Source organism: Haliotis cracherodii, unplaced genomic scaffold (assembly GCF_022045235.1).
Source record: "Haliotis cracherodii isolate W230 unplaced genomic scaffold, xgHalCrac1.p SCAF_2, whole genome shotgun sequence".
NCBI lineage: Eukaryota > Metazoa > Mollusca > Gastropoda > Lepetellida > Haliotidae > Haliotis > Haliotis cracherodii.
This window is the reverse complement of record NW_027266275.1, coordinates 30,108,491-30,131,944: the sequence shown is the minus strand read 5'-3', so window position 1 is coordinate 30,131,944 and position 23,454 is coordinate 30,108,491. Positions and strand designations below refer to the sequence as shown.

The 23,454-nt window shown below is 39.1% G+C and overlaps 2 protein-coding genes across 5 annotated transcripts in view; one reads left to right on the top strand and one right to left on the bottom strand.

Moving 5' to 3' along the window:
- Positions 1-1,000: 1,000 nt before the first annotated feature.
- On the top strand, positions 1,001-14,025 carry LOC139467965 (zinc finger CCHC domain-containing protein 24-like). Of its 4 annotated transcripts, none has more exons than XM_071249580.1 (5): positions 1,001-1,406; positions 3,305-3,493; positions 10,191-10,355; positions 10,803-10,826; positions 11,134-14,025. In XM_071249580.1, exons 1-5 carry the CDS (start codon positions 1,074-1,076, stop codon positions 11,245-11,247), a joined length of 825 nt encoding a protein of 274 aa, XP_071105681.1. In that variant the 5' UTR covers positions 1,001-1,073; the 3' UTR covers positions 11,248-14,025. The 4 variants fall into 4 exon arrangements, with proteins under 4 accessions (XP_071105681.1, XP_071105680.1, XP_071105683.1 ...); XM_071249579.1 differs by having other exon boundaries at positions 1,003-1,406; positions 3,305-3,502; XM_071249582.1 differs by lacking the exon at positions 10,803-10,826 and having other exon boundaries at positions 1,003-1,406.
- Positions 14,026-18,849: 4,824 nt separating this feature from the next.
- LOC139468980 (microsomal triglyceride transfer protein large subunit-like) overlaps positions 18,850-23,454 on the bottom strand; it is a 46,499-nt gene continuing 41,894 nt past the window's right edge. The window contains exon 19 of the mRNA XM_071251121.1: positions 18,850-19,006. The gene's annotated coding sequence lies outside the window, so the exon portion shown is untranslated. The remainder of the gene's footprint in view (positions 19,007-23,454) is intronic.

Below are 23,454 nucleotides of genomic sequence, written 5' to 3'. Positions count from 1 at the left end.
GTGCTTGTCATGTTTACTTGTGCGAAAGTACATTTATCACCCATTTCATTTAACACGCATTATCTCAAGGTACTGTTGTTTAAACAACCCATCATGTACAAGTGTGCCCATTAGGGACTGAGATACTTTAACCGTGCCATTGACACTAAAATACAAGGAATTTCGAACCCGGGCCATAGTTGTATATAGTTCTATAATAACTTGCTATTATAGCATTGATTATGTCAATCCTGAACAGAGATCCCATCGTTTCTTAAATTAACCCAACTGACAAGATGTACAAGCATTATATTGTTCTATTGAATAGTCCACATGTAATAATTTGACACCGGTGTTCACGTTTGGATCGCGTCCTTTTATTTCATACCAAACTATATCATACTTTGTGTTATTTAAAATCATATCAAGTATAAAGTCTACATTAACGATACCCCAAAGGAGTATAAAACGTTTGTGTAGACTAAATGATACAAAATACCTAAAAACATTGTTTGTGATGTTGTGAAAGGTCCGCCATTGTCCCATGATAAGCTATTGTGTTCTCGTCATCACATAAACACGTGTGGTGTAAATACGTGATCTGTGTCAAAACACAACCCCGTTGAGTGTATTTGTCAACTGCTAAAGATATTACAACCTTTAGATTGGATTATATTGACAACTAATTGGCGGTGCCACACCGGAAAAGCTGGACTCTAATATACAGGAAACTCCTTGACAAACCCTTCTGAACTGGTTAATGAGTTGTTAATTATTTTCAAAGCTATGTCAAAGATGTTAACATATGAGATAATCCCGTTACGCCACCCCTTCTCCTGGACCCAGCGTCTCACCGCATCTGGATAAAAGAGGGGTGCCACGAACGGGGCAATAACAGTCATCCGGAGGCAATTACCATAGCAACAAGTTGACGTATTTTGGGGCGCGTGCAAGGGCACCAGGAGGCGGGACTTAGAGAGTTGCCGAAATTTGATTGGCATCTTGTAACGGCGCATCCAAGAAAAGCGTAGTTCTGCGAGTTGAGTCAGTCAGACCAGCGACTTTTCCAGTGGCGACTGGCCCAGGGGAGAATCATGAGAGAACGTGACATGACGTCTTTGGCGACGATTGACACAAGCGCCTCAGTATATCAGCCGGCACAACTTCTAAACTGGGTATACCTTACCTTGGCGGACTCCCACCCTTCTAATGTACAAACTGGGCAGTCCCTGTACTCCGATCCCTGGTCAGCTAACCAGGTTTCAACCCAGGCTGTTTCTTCCGTGAACACAGTCAGCTCCCTACTTCAGAAAACAGGGGGGACGCAGAATCTGTATGGTCTCAACGTACACACAGAGCAGCAGCACCCCTGGTCCAGTCCAGCACTCACCTCCCAGCCGGCTCTCGCCACCAACATCAACACCGCTGTAAGTCCAGCTAATATCCCCCATCTATTTTATATGTAACCTGTTGTGCCATATATGATATTCCCCATCTAATGGTATACCATATACTAAGCACAGAAAAGTCATGAATATTGTTTGCTGTTTCTATAACGTACGCCGTTCATCTAGGGGTCACAACGATAAGGAATCGTTCGTAAAGAAAGATGCTAACATTTCGGCAGCCAAATCTTTATATTCCCCAAAGTTCCAAAGAGCTTTAAATGTCAGGGTGTTCGTACAGCTGAAAGTCGGTCAGTTATATTTCTGACGTGGAACGTCACGTCACAATCCGGGTGTGTGCGCTAATCGTGGTCATCGTAGTTTCAAGGTAACAACCAGAGTTCCAAATGTGTATCAATATGTTTAGCAGTAAGATGGCCTCCCCTGCTCTATAAACCCAGCTGTGCCTCTCCCCGACCTGCCCGTATCGCATTACGTTGCCTTTAGCGTTCAGACATACTGTCGCCATATGCTATGCAATTCCATCTCCCTCGTCCCCAACTTTTTATTTTATTTTTTAAAATATTTTTGTGGTTAGTATCAAGTGTTATATAATGCTGTTCTTGGAATTTCTGGTGGAGTTGGACTTTGGACCAACATGGCCAGTACTTCTGTGGTCTGACCACGATATGTCTGAAGTAATTAGATCAGCCTAAACTTGCCCTCTCAAGTTGCAACATTGCTTCCTAAGTACAGTGACAGGCTAAACATAGCACATTTTCATAAGAGCGTTCACCAGACAGCCGTGTTTGTTTACATGTGGCTGAACCTGCCCATTACTTTCAAGAAGTTGGAAGGGAGTTCCCACTTTCTGAGAATGTCCATCTCATTTGAACTGCTGTCAAAATACAGAAATGGCTGCCCTGTATCCCAGTGCTCACAATAATGCAACCTTGTGCCAGGGCTACATTGAGAATTAAAAAAAGGTCATGACAACATCAGCTTCCAAATCTCGCCCAGGAAATGGACAAACCTTGTTGGTTAGAGTTCTTGATAGGCAGTTGTTTAATTGTTTTGACACCAACTGACATGTTTCAGCTTCAGGGGGGAGGGAAGTCAGCTACAAAGTCACATGTCTGCTAGCGTATTTGTACACAGGGTTGTGTGCAGCAATTGAAACACTATGTTTGATTTAATATTTACATCACTGTAATACTGAAATACATCTTTGGTTATCAACTTCTTTCATCAACTTCTTTATTGTGTTACTTAAGGATAAAGAAAAGTAAGTCGGGAAATTTACTTTTCTATGTACAACTGTACATAATATATTTAAAACTAGGTAGCAGTACTTCAAAGGTTTTGAATTTTCTTCATCCACATCCACTCTGCATCATTATCAACATATAAGCCTCCCTGTAACATATGTACATCTGTGGATGCCACGTTCCCTTGTTCCTGTGTTATGAACACATCAATAAATGCAAATAGAAGATCCAGGTAGCATGTCAGGGATCTATTTAGGAAACCATGCTTAAGTTTTACACTTTTAAGTAAGAGGTATTAAGCATATTTAACATTTAAATATAATAATACAAATGAGCATTAATAACCTCTTCCTCTATTATCACATGTCACTTTTTCAAAGCCAACTGTAACTAGAAATTCTTAAAATGGAATTACAAATTTGACAATAAATGTTGTTAGCAATGCAAATTATTGTGGAATTTTCATGAATTTAACTAGACCTCAGAGGTTAATGTTCAACCAAATCCAAAGTATATGTGAGTACAAATTCTACAGTTATTACAATTTTTCCAATGAATGTTCCAATAGCTTCTGAGCAAGTGTAGAAAAATCCATGACACTATGACCATATTTTGCAATGTCATCCAGAAGACGGTGTTGACCCTGAACATTGACATTTGTTGGTTTTCTAGAACCACTACCAGAATGGCAGCTTATCAGGACTGTCAACGACGTCACCTTATGGGAGTATACAAGATCTGGCTGACCACTTCAGCGACCTGTCTCTGTCCATGGAACGCAAGCCCAGCAAACGTCCCCCCTCCTCCTACCTGTGCCACCTGTGCTTCAACAAGGGTCACTACATCAAGGACTGCCCCCAGGTAGGGAAGGTAATGCACAACTTTCATTACTTTCTCTCTCACCATGATAATAGGTAGTCAGTTTTGGTTTATGTTCATTACTTTTGCATAGATCATCAGATACAGTGTTGGATCATAAATGTTTTCAAAGCAGACACAATTTTTGTAAAATAACTTCTTTATTTTACTGTCATGGCAACGTTTTGGTATAGATCCTTACACTGTTGCTTGACAAGGTTCTAAGGATTTATACCATATGTTGCCATTACAGTAGAATATAGAAGTTGTTTTACAAAAATTGTGTCTACTTTGTCATCCGTCAACTACTAAGAAATGCCCGTCAAACAATTCATAATTGTTTACTTTGAACTACCTGAGGTTGGGTGGCCAGGTGATGATCTGTTATTGGTAGGCACTTAGAGGTTGTAAGAACATGAAGACATGACATATTATATGGATAACAACTTGTGTATTCTTTGTAGCAACATTTCATGGCTACTTCTTGCCACCTCAGCAGGTGATGAAGGTTGTCACGAAGAATAAAGAAGTTGTTATCCATAAAATATTTCATGTCTTCATAATCTTAAGTTTGTAATTCAACCTTTTCACAAAGTGGTGAAAACCCAAATATCTCATCCTGCTACAGGTGCCTAGCCTACTTCTGATAAGTGTCTAAGAAAAAGGATGGTCAGACAATGTGGACTGATCAATAGTTACATTGAGGGCACTCAAAAAGATTATTACCCTTTGGAATTTTAAGGGTGCCTTCAAGAAGAATACGCTTTGAACTCAGTGAATGTCATGTCACTATGAACTATTAAGCAGTTGTCATTCAAAAGGTTTGCACCTTTCCTGTGAGATTGTTAACACGCTGTGACATTTCTGTGCAGTAAGAATCTTCAAATGTTCATCACAAGGCCTATCACAAGGGGTTGAGCCAATATGAAGCTTTACGATTTTAGCAGTACAGGACTATGGTACACAGAACTTACTGCATATTGAATAAATAACACATGCCAGTTGTCATCATTTGAGGGAGGGCTTCTGACGGAAGGATATAGGGATGTCAGTTGTCATCATTTGAGGGAGGGGTTCTGGACCTGGGTGAAGGATATAGGGATGTCAGTTGTCATCATTTGAGGAAGGGGTTCTTGGTCCTGGGTGAAGGATATAGGGATGTCAGTTGTCATCATTTAAGGAAGGGATTCTTGGTCCTGGGTGAAGGATATAGGGATGTCAGTTGTCATCATTGGAGGGAGGGGTTCTGGACCTGGGTGAAGGATATAGGGATGTCAGTTGTCATCTTTCGAGGAAGGGGTTCTTGGTCCTGGGTGAAGGATATAGGGATGTCAGTTGTCACCATTTGAGGGAGGGGTTCTTGGTCCTGGGTGAAGGACAAAGGGATGTCTGTTGTCATCATTTGAGGAAGGGGTTCTTGGTCCTGGGTGAAGGACGTAGGGATGTCTGTTGTCATCATTTGAGGAAGGGGTTCTTGGTCCTGGGTGAAGGACGTAGGGATGTCTGTTGTCATCATTTGAGGAAGGGGTTCTGGTCCTGGGTGAAGGATATAGGGATGTCAGTTGTCATTAGAGGGAGGGGTTCTGGTTTTGGGTGAAGGATAGGGATGTCAGTTGTCATTAGAGGGAGGGGTTCTGGTTTTGGGTGAAGGATAGGGATGTCAGTTGTCATCACTTGAGGAAGGGGTTCTTGGTCCTGGGTGAAGGATATAGGGATGTCAGTTGTCATTAGAGGGAGGGGTTCTGGTTTTGGGTGAAGGATAGGGATGTCAGTTGTCATCACCTGAGGAAGGGGTTCTTGGTCCTGGGTGAAGGATATAGGGATGTCAGTTGCCATCATTTGAGGGAGGGGTTCTGACGGAAGGATATAGAGATGTCTGTTGTCATCATTTGAGGGAGGGGTTCTGGACCTTGGTGAAGGATATAGGGATGTCAGTTGTCATCATTTGAGGGAGGGGTTCTGGTCCTGGGTGAAGGACATAGGGATGTCAGTTGTCATCATTTGAGGGAGGGGTTCTAATAGAAGGATATAAACACGTCAGTTGTCATCATTTGAGGGAGGGGTTCTGGACCTGGGTGAATGACATAGGGATGTCAGTTGTCATTAGAGGGAGGGGTTCTGGTATTGGGTGAAGGATAGGGATGTCTGTTGTCATCATTTGAGGAAGGGGTTCTGGACCTGGGTGAAGGATATAGGGATGTATGTTGTCATCATTTGAGGGAGGGGTTCTGGACCTGGGTGAAGGATATAGGGATGTATGTTGTCATCATTGGAGGAAGGGGTTCTTGGTCCTGGGTGAAGGATATAGGGATGTCAGTTGCCATCATTTAAGGGAGGGGTTCTGACGAAAGGATATAGAGATGTCTGTTGTCATCATTTGAGGGAGGGGTTCTGGACCTTGGTGAAGGATATAGGGATGTCAGTTGTCATCATTTGAGGGAGGGGTTCTGGTCCTGGGTGAAGGACATAGGGATGTCAGTTGTCATCATTTGAGGGAGGGGTTCTAATAGAAGGATATAAACACGTCAGTTGTCATCATTTGAGGAAGGGGTTCTGGACCTGGGTGAATGACATAGGGATGTCAGTTGTCATTAGAGGGAGGGGTTCTGGTATTGGGTGAAGGATAGGGATGTCTGTTGTCATCATTTGAGGAAGGGGTTCTTGGTCCTGGGTGAAGGATATAGGGATGTCAGTTGTCATCATTTGAGGGAGGGGTTCTGGACCTGGGTGAATGACATAGGGATGTCAGTTGTCATTAGAGGGAGGGGTTCTGGTATTGGGTGAAGGATAGGGATGTCTGTTGTCATCATTTGAGGAAGGGGTTCTTGGTCCTGGGTGAAGGATATAGGGATGTCAGTTGTCATCATTTGAGGAAGGGGTTCTGGTCCTGGGTGAATGACATAGGGATGTCAGTTGTCATTAGAGGGAGGGGTTCTGGAATTTGGTGAAGGATAGGGATGTCAGTTGTCATCATTTGAGGGAGGGGTTCTGTGCCTGGGTGAAGGATAGGGATGTCAGTTGTCATCATTTGAGGGTGGGTGTGTGCCTGTGTGAAGGGTATAACATGGTTCAGATGCAGTCCAATGATCTGATCATGCTGGTAAGGTCTTTTCCCCCAAGAGTAGACACTGGCCTAATTTCCAAGTTTTGGTACTAGTTTTGGTGTGATCATGTGTACCTCAGGAATGCATGCTTTATTTTCCAGTGTATTTTATATCTTCATTACAATGATGACCCTGCCCCTTTTGTCAAATGTCTGAGTCCATTTTGCTGAAATGTTTTATATTGTTTTATTGAACACCATGAGCTTTTTCTTGCATCTTGAAGTAGATGATTTCATTTAACATGGCATTCCCTAGAATCTCCTGTAGCTGGTGAGGCAGCATGACCCACAGTAACACCATGAGCTTTTTCTTGTATCTTGAGGTAGATGATTTCATTTAACACTGCATTCCCTAGAATCTCCTGTAGCTGGTGAGGCAGCATGACCCACGGTAACACCATGAGCTTTTTCTTGTATCTTGAGGTAGATGATTTCATTTAACACTGCATTCCCTAGAATCTCCTGTAGCTGGTGAGGCAGCATGACCCACAGTAAGCCTGTCCCAATTAACATTAATTATAAACCCATTGCATTAGGTAAGAGATAAGAGGGTGATTGAAGAGCCTGTTGTGTGTACTGAGGGACAAAGCCAGCAACACATGTGTTCTCCATCACTAAGGAGGGGGAGGGAGGGGGGTTCCTAGAAGGTGGGGATTAAGTTACCAAGAAGGAATTGCTGGCAGGGGGCATCTCAAAATTATATGGATACTATGAGATCTTTCACACATCATCTGAAGGATTTATGGCAATATCTTCATATCTATCTGCCATCTTGCTACCTTCAGGTAAGTGGCATCCTGTTTAACAGTGACAGTATTTGCTGTATCGGAGGTTCCGCAGCAGAGGTTGATGCATCCCCCAGGTGTTGCTCTACACTGTACCAGAACCACGCTGATGCAGTCAGTACAGTCCTCACCCCTTCCCAATACTGGCACGACAGAAATAGCATTGCATAGATATAAGTGACAACCATTTCCTTCATAAGAAATCTCTGCAGAACGCAAAGTCCATTTTACATTTCCTTTGGGTCATCTATGAGTGGTTGTATCAATGGAGTGAGTGAGTTTGGTTTTGCGCCAGTTTATTTTAGCAATATCACGGTGGGGGACACGAAAAATGGGCTTCACACATTGTACCCATGTCAGGAATCGAATCCGGGTCTTCGGCGTAATGAGCAAACGTTTTAACCACTAGGCTACCCGACCGTCCCTGTATCAATGGAATAATATTCTTATAATTAACTTTTTGGAATTGATATGATCTTACTTATCTGTTTGTAGAGATATTTATGTTGTGTAAAGTATAACCATAATGCAAATATTCAAGTATATACTGTACATGCTATACAACTAGGGACTCTGTTTGATAATGAAAATGTACTCTCTGTTCACCAATAAGAGCAGGGTGTAGGTGAAGGTCGTGCCCCTACATGATAGAATTGCTAGTATTATTAATAGATATTCCCTGAAACCCATTTGGAAAGTATAAAAACTGCTGTGTAAGTATAGGACACCCAATGAATGTCTGATTCAGTCTGCTGTGGGCTTGCTGGCAGGCAGCCATATCTATGTTTAAAAGTACAGCCTGAAGCTAGGATAGCGTAGTAGGTCGACAGCACTGGCACTTAACTAGTACAAATTCATGCAATGGTGGCCTTTTATACCAAGGTACAAGTACATGTTTGGCTAAAGTAAAAGAAAAAATATTTACCTTAGTTTTTGCAAACACAGTTTATTTATGTTGGATGTCTGAAAATTAGCTATTTTGTAAAAGATATAAAGCTGAAAATATTTTCTCCCCTACAAAAAAAAATCCAGGACCCACATCAATGGCAATGTTATATCAAGGTACTAGTGTTTGTATGGTCTTGTCTATATATACCAAGAGGCTATTACAATGTATCTATCTATCTGATGCAATCTGGGGTCTTAATGCATGCCATCTAAGCACTTCCTGATGGGATCTTCTGGGGGATGTTATGGCTCAGCTGGAACAGGATAAATGAGCTTGAAACTTCAGAGACCTTTACTACAAGGTATCGGCCCCTGCAGTGATAGTGGGTTTACACTCAGCATGGGACAATATGGCATTGGAAGCATCATGACCAACTCTACATCAACCTTCTGACATATGAGACTCAAAATGAATGTTTATTCTGGACTTTCAGGATTAAATAGTATAGTTTATCCATATAGCTGTTGTACATGCTTCAGAACTAGCATTCGAATGTTCTATATGTTGAATGGTGTTACGTGCTGCTCATGTTGTCCCAGCTATTTAGCTAAAAGAAACTTCTTCTGGCATACATCATTACACATTGTTCTGACACTTGACCCACCAGATGGTTACTTGCTACATATCGATGGCCATGGTTTGTCCTTTAATTTCAGGTTTAACATACCTAGAGATAAAGTCTTTGATAGGCATCAGAAGCTGGAAGAACATGAGTACATGGCACATTAATATGGATAGCAGCTTCAACTGATGAAGATGCAAGAAGTAGATATAATGAAGTGGCAACAAGTAGCTGTTTCTGAACTACTTCTTGTCCCTTCTTTAGAACTACATCTTGCCCCTTTTACAAAGAATAAATGAAGTTGTTATCCATAACAAAGTGTCATGTATTCATACATGGAGATGCATTACTTCTCACTTCTGTCAGGACATGAGCCGACATTTGAAAAATATTTGATCATTCATAGAAATGGTTTTTAACATTCATAGAATGGTTTCAAAATGTTTCAATATTTGCATGCTGGGACTAAGGTTGCTTTGTTATGACATAGAACTGGAAGCAGTTGAGGATGGAACTCTGGTTTCAATGAAGAAAACAAATTGCCAAATTAGTAAAGACCCCTAGATGTAGTATATGACCAATCCATTGGTGCTCCATTGGTGCTGCATTGGTAGTGCTATATTTGACACAAGTTGTAGACTTCATGCTACTCATAACTTCGTATGCAATCTCATGTAACGGAAGGATGAATTAGGGTTATGGGTTGGTGGCTTTTTGAAGGATTGCTCTTTCTTCAATATCATTCATTGTATATCACAAAGATAGTAAACAGAGTATTTCAGAAAACCATTTAAAGTTTGTTTGTTTGTGAAGTGGTGGGATCAATGGTGGGAGGGTCACCTCCCACCTCCAATGTATGTTTCTTGCTATGACATAGCTGACTGGGTTGCCCTTGTGTGCCATCCTTGCATAAGGACATCACATGCACTTTGGCCTGTGGAACTATACTGGAATGTGACATTATCAGTCATTTCTGATATTTGAAGTCCTGCAAGGCTCATAGACCAAATATGGTATGAATGTGGATAAATGACAACAACCAGACCCTGATACCAGTCTGGCCATTGTCATTTAGACATTTTCATTGGTAGACATGGCATCCATGTCATCCATTTTCAATATTCATCAGAGACTAGAAAATATAAGAGGTAAAGTTGTTTCCCACCATTTTGAAACGTTATGACCTCTGCAATAAGCTGTGGACTAGATTTGTAACTCATGTATCCCTGTATACAACAAATCTGACATTTCCATGAAATGTTAGCGATACATTTTAACACTGTCTGACCTCTGTATTTCAGGCCCGACCCAAAGGTGAAGGTCTCACACCCTACCAGGGCAAGAAGCGATGTTTCGGTGAGTACAAGTGCCCCAAGTGCAAGCGCAAGTGGATGAGTGGGAACAGCTGGGCGAACATGGGACAGGAGTGCATCAAGTGTCACATCAACGTCTACCCTCACAAACAGGTGAGTCATCTGCCATGTTCACAATGTTCTTATAACTCCTTCTAATTCTTCAAGCTTTCTAATGCTCATCACGTAACCCTACAACCCATTTTATTTTGTGTGGCCTCCACAAGTTGTGTTCTTTTTGAAGTGTTTTAAATGGCTTTGAAAATAATTCATATTTGTAAATTATTTTAAGTTTTGTTGCACATATGTGCAAATGTTTGCGTTTTGAAGTTTATATTTCTGAGAAAGCATGCAGTGTGGCAGATATGGTGTAAAAGAGAATAATTCATTAATGGAAAGAATATTGAAAATGGATGAATTGATCCGATTATTTACTAATGTCTGTGTGCTTTATGAATAGCCTCCACCCTGCTCATCACACTGCATGCTTTCCCACACCGGTTTGGTATGTTGCACTGTTTGACTTGGATAAAATGCAGTGTGTGCTTGTGTTTATTTCAGCGACCTTATGAATTCTTGGAGAAGGTAAGCGCATCATTTATATACGTCCAAAATTAAAGCGACTCTGTCCGTCATCCTTTCACCATATCCGGACAGTCGCAAAATAATTCATGATCCTGTTTGAACAATTCCTTAACAATAATGGTTTAATACATCTAACCACAAATGAGTTAAATTTTGTGTCTAATAAAATAAGTTGTGCAAATGTTGTGTGTTAAATATTTATCACTGTTGTGGAAGCACCCCTCCTTGGCGGACATTGTCGCTTTAAGTGTTGTGTGCTGTCCGATGGTCCTCAGTGATTGACCATGTCCTGTTGTTATTTGACCAGCGTCCACTGGAAAAGCCGGATGGCCTGGATGTTTCCGACCAGAGCAAGGTCCACCCCCAGCACCTGTGTGAGAAGTGCAAGATGCTTGGCTACTACTGCCGACGGATGAACTAACTGGGGCAGCGTCAGTGACGATGACATCTGCAACTACGGTGCTACGGAGACTTGCATGACCTGCTTAATGTGTGTGGTGCCTTTCCGTGTGCCTTCTCTCTGCTTATTGACCAGGTTTATTGTGATTTACAAATGCCAGCCTCGGCAGACATGTTTGAAGTTTTCTGGTTAACTTTCGGCAGAGAACTGCTTCCTATGCAACTGATAGTGCTCAAGCTGTTAGTCTCTTCACAATAGTGGAAAATTACTCTCACTTTTTCACTAGCGGATTTGATTATGTAGTATAATCAAGTTATGTGTCAAATTTATTCAGGTATTTTCTGTGTACGGTTACACTTTTCAAACCACATTTTCTAATATTGACATACAATATTTGCACTCCAATGTATCTGAGGGATTTTTACTGTAAGAATGGAGGTTTGGAGTGATGCCTTGAAGGACCAGTCCTTGAGGGAGACATGATATTCTCAACCATGTTGGTGAGGGTCATATTTCCCACTCGGTATAATACATTCTACCACTGACCAAAAGTCCGCTTTGATCTGTACATTTCTGAATTTTTTTTGTTCGTTTTGGGGGTTGTCACTGAAATATTCACTGACTTCCGGGTATGAATACTTTGTATATATTTGTGCATTATCCCTTGCTAAGCAGAAACTGTTTGAAGACATTGTGTGTATAATTTTGTTCCAATTTACTAAGATCCATGGAAGGAGCTTTTTAAGCACACGTGGTCAAATATTCTTAAATTCCATCCACAGACAAGATATGGAGTTGATTTTTAAAAGAATTGTTACTCATTGTCAGACATAAGAAGAGACATCTTCTGTGTATTTCGCATCATAATATCATCATATATTTTGTATAATTTGGTTTATTCATGGTGCAGTCTTCTAAGAAGCGCCGCGTTTAGTTCCATCAGTTTTGTGTCTAGCTGTGTGTACACTTAGAAGTCATATTTAAATGACTGTTTCACTGTATCATTTATAGATTCACCTTCTATTGAAATCTTTTAGATGTATTGAAGATCAAATGTTGTAGCTCTTCTGCTGTGGAGTCAAGGCCGATAAGATGCAATATGCTTGCTCTGTAGATTAGAGTCTGTACTCCTATATTCTGAGATCTGCTTGATTGAACCTGACTGAATCATACTAGGATGCAGGTTCACCTATATGGTACTTAAATATATCCATTTTTAACAGTAACCGTGACAGCCTGATATTTTACTCACAGACAATGATAAATATTTAAAGAATCCTACCTACAGACCTTTCTTGGATGGGGTTATTGTTTGAATGCCTGTGATTTTGCAGTCATATTACATATCTTGAGAATATATTGTGTATATCTGCCTATATAAATTATGTCAAGTTCAATCAATTGGTTCCATTTATTTAAGTATTTCATACCCCTAGATGTTGATGTTTGCAGAATAATGCAAAGCCCATGGGGCTTACCTTAGCTCAAGACTTGAGGCTGTAGATTTTGAACTATCATTATTTAACCCCTGTTATTTACCTATGTGTATAATTTTGGTTTGGCTTATAGAGGTAGTTGTTCCTCTCAGTTATGTTGTTCACTGTATATCTTGTAGCTTTTTGTTTTATTGAACTGGTTGTCTGCACGTGATATAAGGGATACTGTTAAGGGATGTATTGCCATGGTGATACAGCAATTCAGAGCAGCCATTAAGAAAAAAAACAACGTTTATATCCCCAAATTAAAAGCAAAATTTTACAAATTTACAAACTAATTACAATTGTTACTTTTCCTTTAAGACTTACTTAATACAGTTAATAAGGTTTTACACTATCAAGTACCTTGCTGCATTTATAGTTATATGCTTTTAGGCCTTACATGCAATAAAAATCAAAAATATTTTACTTAATGAAAAGTACCTTGTTGCATTTGTATTGAATGATCCTGAACACCTGGTGAAACCTCGGTATGGGTTAGGATGATAGTGTGGCAGTATGTATTGCACCTGCAGCAATACACCCCTGACATTGTTAGGTCATGGCATGACTGTTATCCCAATGAAAACGGCTCAATTAGCGTTACTGAGTCTTTGACTAGAGTATCATTTTTATAAGACATTTCATATCAGTTTATGTTTGTCATTGATAATGAAATTGCTGTTATTTTATGTTCATCCTTTTCTTGAAGGCGGCTTAAGATAGCTCTGTTTTGTATTTTGTGATCGTAAAATGCCAATATTTTTAACTGGAGTATTTTTACAAGTTAAAAAATAACAAATCAAGATAAAATTAGAAATACAAAATGGAGTTATCTTGCCTTTCACTTGGTCCTGTGCATTCCTGACATTGATGTAAGCATTAAGTGTTACATGCTTGTTCTGTGTGTCCTGATTGGACAAAGGTGGATGGATTAAGAAATAGGTCATCACATTGTCGTCATAGAAACAAAGCTTTTCTTCAACAATGTTCATTAAGAATTGCTCATATTCCTCTTAGACCAACCAGTCTAGAACTTTGTCAGCTGTTCTCTTGATGTTCTAAACATTCTTTTAAAAACTGAGTAATGAAATAGTAAGACAATATGTCTGAGAACATGTTAAATGACATTGGTGTTGTGCGACTTGCCACCATCTTGACTGCTGTATTGTGGGTGATTCGATCTGGTATGAATGACATGAATGTGTTCGAGATGTGTGCTTTCTATTGGTGCTGTTGATGTGAACTGTGTGATAGGGGCGTGGCTTTCATCCACATGTGCATGAGTTTGTAAACTCCTTCAATAAAATGTGTTTGCTGTGAACTGAATTTTCTGTATTCTTTTAAGCTATGTGTGAGCCACCAAATATAGGTGAAAGTACATTTTATGGGGTGTTTTTATTCTTGGATCATGGATACATTCAGAATTGAAAACAATATTTATCCACCAAAAAAGCTAATTTTCACATTCATATCATGTAAGGTCAAAGCAGATTCTCACCATAATGCATCTAGTTCTGTACCTGTCCTTGATATTCACCTGACCACGATCCAACAATGAAAATACTAACATTGGTGAAAGCAGCACAAAGGAACCTGGTCAGACAATGAGACATTGGCATGCTTATAGATATTGCTAAACATCTATATCCATATGCTACAGGTTAAAACCAACACCTATGGTCCAGATATATATGCATTTTAACAAAATAAAAAGGATGATTAAACTCTTAAGTTCAGTTGTAAATTTTTATATACATATTTATTGTAAGAAAAATTGATCATCCATACTAATTTGTTTGCTAAAGATGCATATGAAACAAAAATCAGATATCAGAAGATAATTGCTTGATGTTTGGATTGTGCATAGTTTGGCAGTTAAGACCAAACAAACAAGGAGTTGATAGTCTGTACTGGATCCAATATCACAACCAGGTCATACATCGCCATGATGTATGTTTGTTGTACATGTCACCGGTTGATTGTGATCTTTAAAAATAATTGAAATCCTTGAAGAAACAACTGTATTTGAATGTATTATGTAAATATTTCATAGTATTCAGGAAAAGTCTTCTGTTGTGGTAGGGTGCCTGAAAAACTATGGTGGACGATAATGATGAGGTATTTTCAACATCATCCCCAGCAAGGTCTGTACACTTCTGCTGACAAAGCTGGAATACCTGGGTCCCATTGGTGATATAAACAGTCCTCCACTGCAGAAGACGACATGTCATAGGAAGCCTTGGGCCCAGGCATGCAGAAACATGCCCAGTTCATTCCCCAGAATGTTCTCCCTCAACTGTATTGGCTATGTGATGTGTGGTGAGATGATCCACGATAATCGTTTTCCTTTGTGGGGGCAGTTGAAGGTCCTCATTTTGGACCATCTTCAAGGCTCTCTTTGCAGTGGCAAAGAAAGGAGCATCACTCCTTACAGCTGACACCGTGTATGCATGGATGAGTGTTGGAGTCAACCCTTGAGTTGGATATACCTGATGAGTGTGCTGTAGCCAGTTTTGTCCATTTTCATCAACAGAATACCTTGTCACTTTGATGCCTGCAGAAAAAATGCTGCCTGGTTGTGTATTTGGTGGAAATGCAGCCTGTAAGCATGAAAGGTATTCTACTTCTGACATGCACTATACATACTTCGTAGTAAGGCTGGGGGCACGGGTGGCCCAGTCGTCTAAGGGGCCGCAATTTGCTGTGCACTCACTCACTCACTCACTTGTAGTAAGGCTCAGAACTTTTCAGGAGCACAGAGTGTGATGAGAGGCTATTCTGGGAAGCTATGATTTGTCTACGCATGAAATCTGATAAATATTTTTGCTTTTCAGACTAAAATAACTGCTAAAGCATGAGCTGACAGAAATGTGATCACGTTAGTTTCACGTTAAATAAATTCTTACATCCCCTCTGTGGAAGAATATATTATCAGCCCTTACCATGTATTTACTTACTACTAAGTAATAACATATCGTGAAGGTCTATGATTGCATATCAATCCTCTATGTTTAGGATGAACTAAATGGACATACATATTAACAACTTCCCTCAAGTTTCCTTCTCTTAGAAAGAAAATCTAAAGATGCTGATGAAAAAGCTTAAAAGGTTTGAAATGATTGCGCTTATCTCAAATTACTTGAAGGCAGGCTAGCAGTAAGTTTTTCCCCCGAACTGTGGCAGCCATGGCAACAAACAGAGCTGGATTAGCTGACAACAAAGGCAGTTATGGATATAAAGTATTTTTGGGGATCCAACTTCACTAGACTGTGACAGGATTAAAAACAATAAATAACACAATTGAAACAGACTTTGTATACCCACCCAGCCTATTGTTAACCAAATGAGTTTGACACATATGTCAGGGGTCACTGCTCTAGTTTAGAGGAGGACTAGGCTTGTGTTAATTGGCAGTCTTAATGAAGTAGTTTTATCACTGTATCATATCTTATCATTGTATAAAGTAAATATATGTAACAATTTATGATTTACCTACTTACACAGATATATATAGTTTCACACAAGGCATCTCTGGAAATTGAAATTGGGCAAACATATTGTTCAGCATGGTCCCTCTGTTAATAAAGTACCTTGAATATTGCTCTAGATCAAAACAAAGACATGCTTTAAAAACAAATAAATGTTTTTCCATATTTAAAACTTGTCTTGTGAAAGGCATTTCTATTGTTCCTTGTATTTGTAGTAAGCCAATTCATTAACACTTGAGAGTGTCTACAAAATTGGCTGATATTCATTCACAGGCAGACAGATCAGGAAAATTGCACATGATTTCAGTACAGATCAAATTATATCCTTGTTTAAGGATGAGGCCACCTTTTGTTGTATTAAAGTTGCAATATTCCAGAAATTTCATGATAGTTTGTAAGTAAGCAAACATGGTGGCTTGGGACCTAGAATCTCCTCTAAAAATGATATTATCCTATATTTAAAAGAAAATGCATGACCTTGTCTTCTTGTGGCTTTGGATATTTTTAAACAACACCATTTTGAGCAGTTTAAAGACACACAGTAAGCAAGAAAGATAATGATGAAATAAATAACCAGATGTTTGGTGTGGAAATAAGCACACATTTACTGCACATCTGAACACTTAAGAAATGGCATAATATTTGCCACAAACACAACATTAGTGGACATGTGTGCAATATGAAGACATTGCACGGAAAATGACGGCCAAGGAAACAAGATATTAACATCTCTTGTGTCCACCATTAACATTAAGTACTGTTTGGCACTGCCTGCCCACAGACTAAATCAGATTAAGGATCACATGTAGTGATGCATGTGAACGCTGTTGTAGTCTGTGGTTAAGGATGACGTTGGGCCATGGAAGGACATGTACATTGTGATTCCGTAGGAATGACACTGTTACATGCTATATGAAGTCTGGGGGGCGGTTGGGTAGCCCAGTGGTTAAAGCGTTGGCTCGTCACGTCGAAGACCCGGGTTCGATTCCCGACATGGGTACAATGTGTGAAGCCCATTTCTGGTGTCCCCCGCCGTGATATTGCTGGAATATTGCTAAAAGCGGCGATTTTTGTGTGACAAGATGATGCTAACATGTTCCATCAGTGTGGGAGTTTCTCCCCCATATCATTGCACTGCACCAAATTTCACGCCGAAGACCCGGGTTTGATTCCCGACATGGGTACAATGTGTGAAGCCCATTTCTGGTGTCCCCCGCCATGATATTGCTGGAATATTGCTAAAAGCGGTGATTTTTGTGTGACAAGATGATGCTAACATGTTCCATCAGTGTGGGAGTTTCTCCCCCATATCATTGCACTGCACCAAATTTGTCAAGCTCTTGTATGCAGTTGATGGCAGTTTGGTAACAAATGACATCATATTCATGCTTCACATATCAATTATGTGCTAATATCTTTCATATATGTATATCAATATCGTATATACTTTTATATTGAGTATAGTTCCTCATGGATACAAAGAAGAATGCTGTTGCTCAATACATTGTATACAACTCAAAAGAAGTTAAGGATCACCTGATTCTTTCATATTACAATAGTTAATCTCATGCCATGACAGATAAACATTACCAATATGAAAGGATCAGGTGATCCTTAACTTCTTTTGAGTAGTATACATTTGAGATTTTGAATTGACCTATTTTATATTTTTAATGTCATTTACTAGTATCTCTGTTTATATTTTGGGACTAAATGTGGATCATATTCACATCACAGTTTCTGATCTACTGAAAGATACTAAGGATTTAATAACTGTTGATGATTGTCCAAAATATCTTTTAAAGTATCAGTTCCATTCCCAAGGTTCTCAATTCTCCTCTCAACAAACTGCCACTGCCAACAAAACACAGAGATTAGGGTGCAACAACAAGGTATGGGCTATTCTTGTACAGGCTTTTAAATGTAGAAGCACCTACACAATTATTTTTCAGCAAACGGACGATCTGGTGTAATAAATGACAGCTTGAATACTGAAGAATGTACATGTGTTCAGATGTGAAATATTATCTTAAAAATACAGACATGCGTCAGAAGTGAGTTCATGGCTATGTCTCTATTTCGGTAACTTAAATCTGTTCATAGGCAAGATGTGAAGAAACAACCACATTTGCACACATACATTAGGGTTCTTTGTAAACATGCTCTTACTTGCACAAAGATGCAGCTTTCTGCCTGATTCCACTTTATATATAACTAAAGTTTCCTCACTCCGTACTAATACCTGTCCTCAGATTCCATGTGAGTGAGTGAGTGAGTGAGTGAGAATACCTCTCCACACAGTCAAGGTGAGTGAGTGAGTGTGCAAGTGACTGAAAGTGATTATACCTTTCCACACAGTCCGAGTGAGTGAGTGAGTGTAGAGAATATCTCTCCACACATTCTGAGTGAGTGAGCAACTGATAGCCACATCACAGTAGGGGGAATGGTAGGACTTTACTGTACTTTACATGTATTTCTTATGGATTTATGAATATAATATGTAAAAGAGGCAAATAAAAACAACCTACCAAAACTGATCCACTCTGTTAATTCTATTGACATTGGACTATCAAACACACCAGTAAGAAGACAAACAAATTTGAAAAAAACAAAAACATTTATTTTTCAAATTGATCAAAAATATATTTCATCAGGAATAGTAAAAAGGCATCATTAGAACATTAATTCATTCATATGTACAAAAGTCATAATTATAAATTTGTTCAGTTTCCTCTGGTCCTTGAGTAGTTTCATTTTTGGCACATAAGTATACACAAGGTGTTGGCACAATCATCAAGGCAAGCTTTTCCAAATCTGAAATAAAACAGAAGAAATTAGAGAAATTTGTCTCTCAGCAAAGAATGTACAGTTGTCTTGAATGCCTGGGGACCAGAGTAATAGTTTGACTTATCCAGGGTTTGACACACAGATGACTTGGCCTTATTACCTACCATCTGACCAAGCCATAAGAGTGAGTGAGCGAGTTGGGTTTAACTCCGCTTTTAACAGTGTTCCAGTTATATCGCGTCGTGTCAGCCCGAAGTGATGCAGGTCTCAGACGTTTACCACTTCGGTGAAACCCACGAGAACGGGTATGGTGCTGACAAACCTATTAACATCATTGGGTCAAACTCGGATCCAAACCCACAATCATAGGTTTCTGGCGTGCCCAAGGGGCGCAACTCTGCACAGAGAATCGCAGCGCCTTAGCCCCCTCAAGCCATAAGTCAACAGAAAGCAAGCATAAAACATAAAGCATGTTATTGAAGTAACATATATATTCAGTCAAACACCGTGGTGTCCAAGTTGAAAGGACCTATGTGAATACTTCGAATTTTCCAAGGTTCGACTCAAGCAAATTTGATGAATAGAGAAGGAATATGCAGGGACCAAGCTTTTACTTTTAGACTGGTAAATTTGACAAATCAAAGTTTGACACATGGGGTTTGACTGAACTAAAAAAATAGATATGATTGTCTGATAACCTGTGCTAAGTTGTGTGCTTCAAGTATTGAGTTCAACTTATGGTAAGTTTTGACTTGATTTACATTGAAGTGAGCTATGTATGTTGTGACCTGTTTGTCAGTTGTGCATCATCCATTGTCTATCATAAACGTTCTTCTCCTCACAAACCACTGGACCAGTGAAACTGAAACTTCACATACTAGCTCCCACTAATGATGTCACCTGAATTTGCTCAAAGGGTTTTAATCCAATTTTCAATATGGCCACCACAGCAACCATATTGACAACCATTACTCTTCAACTTTTGTACAAAATTACACAAATTTGGTATTTGTTTAGTTAATTATGGAACTCAAAACATGCAACGCTTTTCCCAAAATCATATCTTGACCTTTTTATGATCATGCTCTTGTATTCTCTCAAAATACATATCTGTAAACTTCTGTGAAATTGCCAGACTGAAGAAACTTAACTTTGGCATGTATGTTTGTCATTATGATAACATCATATTATGTTCAAATCACTAGATTTTAGTGTCAGGTTTACATCATCAGTATTTATGCATAAAATATTTGAATATCAATGCTCACAGGAATGCTTGTTTTGTTGCCACAATAAGATATACTTTTTGCAATAACATTCCATTTCAGAACACAGGCAACTTTGTAGACATGCATACAATCGCTTAGAGCATATTTACTTCTTTAAAAGAAATAATCAAAATGTAATATTTGTACAGACAGACAGACATATTATTTTTTATAGTATTGATGTCATTATTTGCTAAAATGTATAAGAATATATCATTTTTATCAATTTGCCTAAAATTATTACAATCTTTGACTTGTACTTTATAGAGAAGAAATCTTTGATGATTTATAATGTTTGGTACAGTGTAATATATCATGTTTTCATCTTAAATAATGGCCCAATTAGAAACAAAGTCTTTGATTTAAAGGCACTGGAGGTCAGGAGTGTCTTCCTAATTCCATTTTCTATTTTCTGAGCTGACTGGCTGAGATAAGGTTCTAATCTTATTAATTTTTTCACTGATCTTAATGTCCTTAGTTTATTTCCCATACCTTTAGATGTATCTGTTGATGAATCTTGAAGACAGATAAGGAATAGAGGATTGACTTTTAGACTGAATTGTATTGATTACTGATTTGAAGTCAATGAGGATTGGCTAATGTCACACTTATCCAGGAAAGTGTGGAGATGGTACATCCAACCTATCCGTTTCTTTACCATTACTTTACTTTCGAGGAATACATTTTTGAGTATTTTATTGTTTGATGTGTACATATGCTGGTAAACAATTATTACCTTTTATAATACTGTATATAACAGCGGATTCATCCCTTATTCTGGTTTATTTGCCCCCTTATGAGTAGTTTTGCTTTGTTGACATTTTATACATATCCACGTGAGCTACAATGCAGTTGCACTATTTTTGTATAAATGCATCAGGAACAGTTGATACACTGAACACAAACCATTCATTGTAACCCACAAAAAACAAGAAGAAGGATCTATTGTCAAAGAAAAGGTCAGCCTTCTGAAAGAAAGACTTCTGCGGGCGTAGCTCCACCCATTTCTATGTGTGTATGCACTATACACTGTATATCACCCCAGTGTACCATGTTTACCCTGTGATATGCTTCTAGTGAGGGCAGAGACAGCTCTCTGTGTGGTGTGATGCTCACTGTTTACACTGAGGAGGACAGGGAAAGGGCTTGCATATAGAGACATATCACATTACAAATTCAGGCAAGGACCTTGCTAGAAACTTACACCAACTCTAGGACTTCTTATTGACAATAATGTGGCTGTATCATTGCCGCTATTTTGCTCTTTTGCATCTGAATGGCTACATGAGCTGATTACCCATCATGTGTTAAAATGACATATTTGAGGGGTGTAAAATGAACCATTGCATTAAGCCAGTGACCTCCAGCATTTCTCTTCATGACTGGCCCCCAGCTGTTTTACAGCTGTCAGCTTCCTGGAAGTAGGGGCACTGGTTTTGACTTGTTACTCATCACCAGCCCAGCCGTATTTATACTGCTGACCAAAATTAAAAAAGGTTTTTTGGGCTGTCTAATTTGAACTTCTGAACTTTGCTGATTCAGACAAAAACAATGAATTATGGCTCTCATCTTATGGCCAGTTTACATCAGAAGTCACAAAGCAAATTCTTTACTGAATGATTGGCCAGCCAGCCATTTTCAAACCAAGCCTACGAAATACATTTAGAAACACGATAGATAACATTACTGGTCTAAACATATTACATTTAACAAGACATTCAGGGATAGAAATCAATGATGGGTTAACACATTAAGCAAGCTAGACTAAAATCAATAAAATGTTTTGATACGTAATAAAATTCTCTCTTTTTAATTTCCCTTTTTTTCCAACAGTTGTTATTAATACCTTAATAGCTGGATTTGCCTATTTCTTTTCATCTCGACTATTATGAATATAACTATATGTGCAGATATTGCAGTCTTGGTGCAGGATGTTAACTATACAATACTTCTGTGGTCTGACTTTCTAACAAAGAGAACAGTTATTATTCCATTTGGATGCAGTGTATAACTGCTGCTTTCCATGAACTCTCACAGATCTTCCTAGTTCTGACAAAACATTTGGCAACAAGTCCTCCCTGTTTCATTCCTCCAGGTAATTTTATACTGTTTAATTTTATACACTTTGTACATCCAATGTCAGCAAGACACCATGACAGCTATTCATTACTCAAACTAGCAGTATCATTAATTGCATCTGCATGTTTATGTCAACCATCAACTTCAAATTTCTTCTAGCAGTTTTCAATTATATACTTTTCATCAGACAAATATCAATGTGAAAAAAGGCTACTCTTGTCTGCAGTATCTAATACGGTCAAGGGCGGTCGGGTAGCTTAGTGGTTAAAGCGTTCGCTCATCATGCCGACATGGGTACAATGTGTGAAGCCCGTTTCTGGTGTTCTTAGCCGTGATATTGCTCAAATATTGCGTAAAACCATACTCACTCACTCACTAATACGGTCAATACGAAACATTGTTACAACTTGTACACAGCACTTTCAAGAGGCATTTAGGGAATTAACTGACTATAAAGTCCAGTTTCCACCCTTGCCAAACTAGGCTGGAATTATGGAGTTATATTTTGGCTGAAATAATGAGGCTATGCACAGTCCAATCACAATCACAATGAAATCGACAATTGGTTCGTTAACTGCTGTGCAGGATTTGCAAAGCATGTGTATCGCCAACTGGGCATCAGCAGATATTTTCCAAATCTCTTAATCAAGGTGCTCACGTTATTTGATGCACTTCGCAAAGTAAGACCCTTTTATTACAACATAGGTCTTGATTATTGGTTAGATCGTCTTGACAGGGTGCTGCTATTTTGTTTCAAGCAAATGCAATGGATTGGAGAGGGGGAATTTGGTCAATAGGAGGGACTCAGAAGGGACGTAACTTGTAATAGCCACTGGTGGCACTACGATTGGGCCGAGAAATTCCAGCCTAGATCGGCAAGGGTAGAAACTGGTCCTTTTTAGTAAGTTAACTCTCTTGCCTCAGGAAGATGGTACACAGAAACTAATTTTTGTTTGAATAATATAACACAAACCAGTAATGATATCTATCATGTTCAGTAGCTGTAAGCTACACTCATAACTCATTATGTGAGTACATATCGATCAGCCACAAAATGCAAATCATTTGTTTGCACAACCATACCTTTTTGTATGTGGCAACACTACCAAATAATGTCGACTGACGCTT

Coding starts and splice junctions, on each gene's coding strand:
- LOC139467965 (XM_071249579.1), top strand. CDS start 1,074: ATGAGAGAACGTGACATGACGTCTTTGGCGACGATTGACACAAGCGCC. Junction 3,503..10,190: donor ACTGCCCCCAGGTAGGGAAG/GTAATGCACAAC, acceptor TCTGTATTTCAG/GCCCGACCCAAAGGTGAAGG. Junction 10,356..10,802: donor ACGTCTACCCTCACAAACAG/GTGAGTCATCTG, acceptor TGTTTATTTCAG/CGACCTTATGAATTCTTGGA.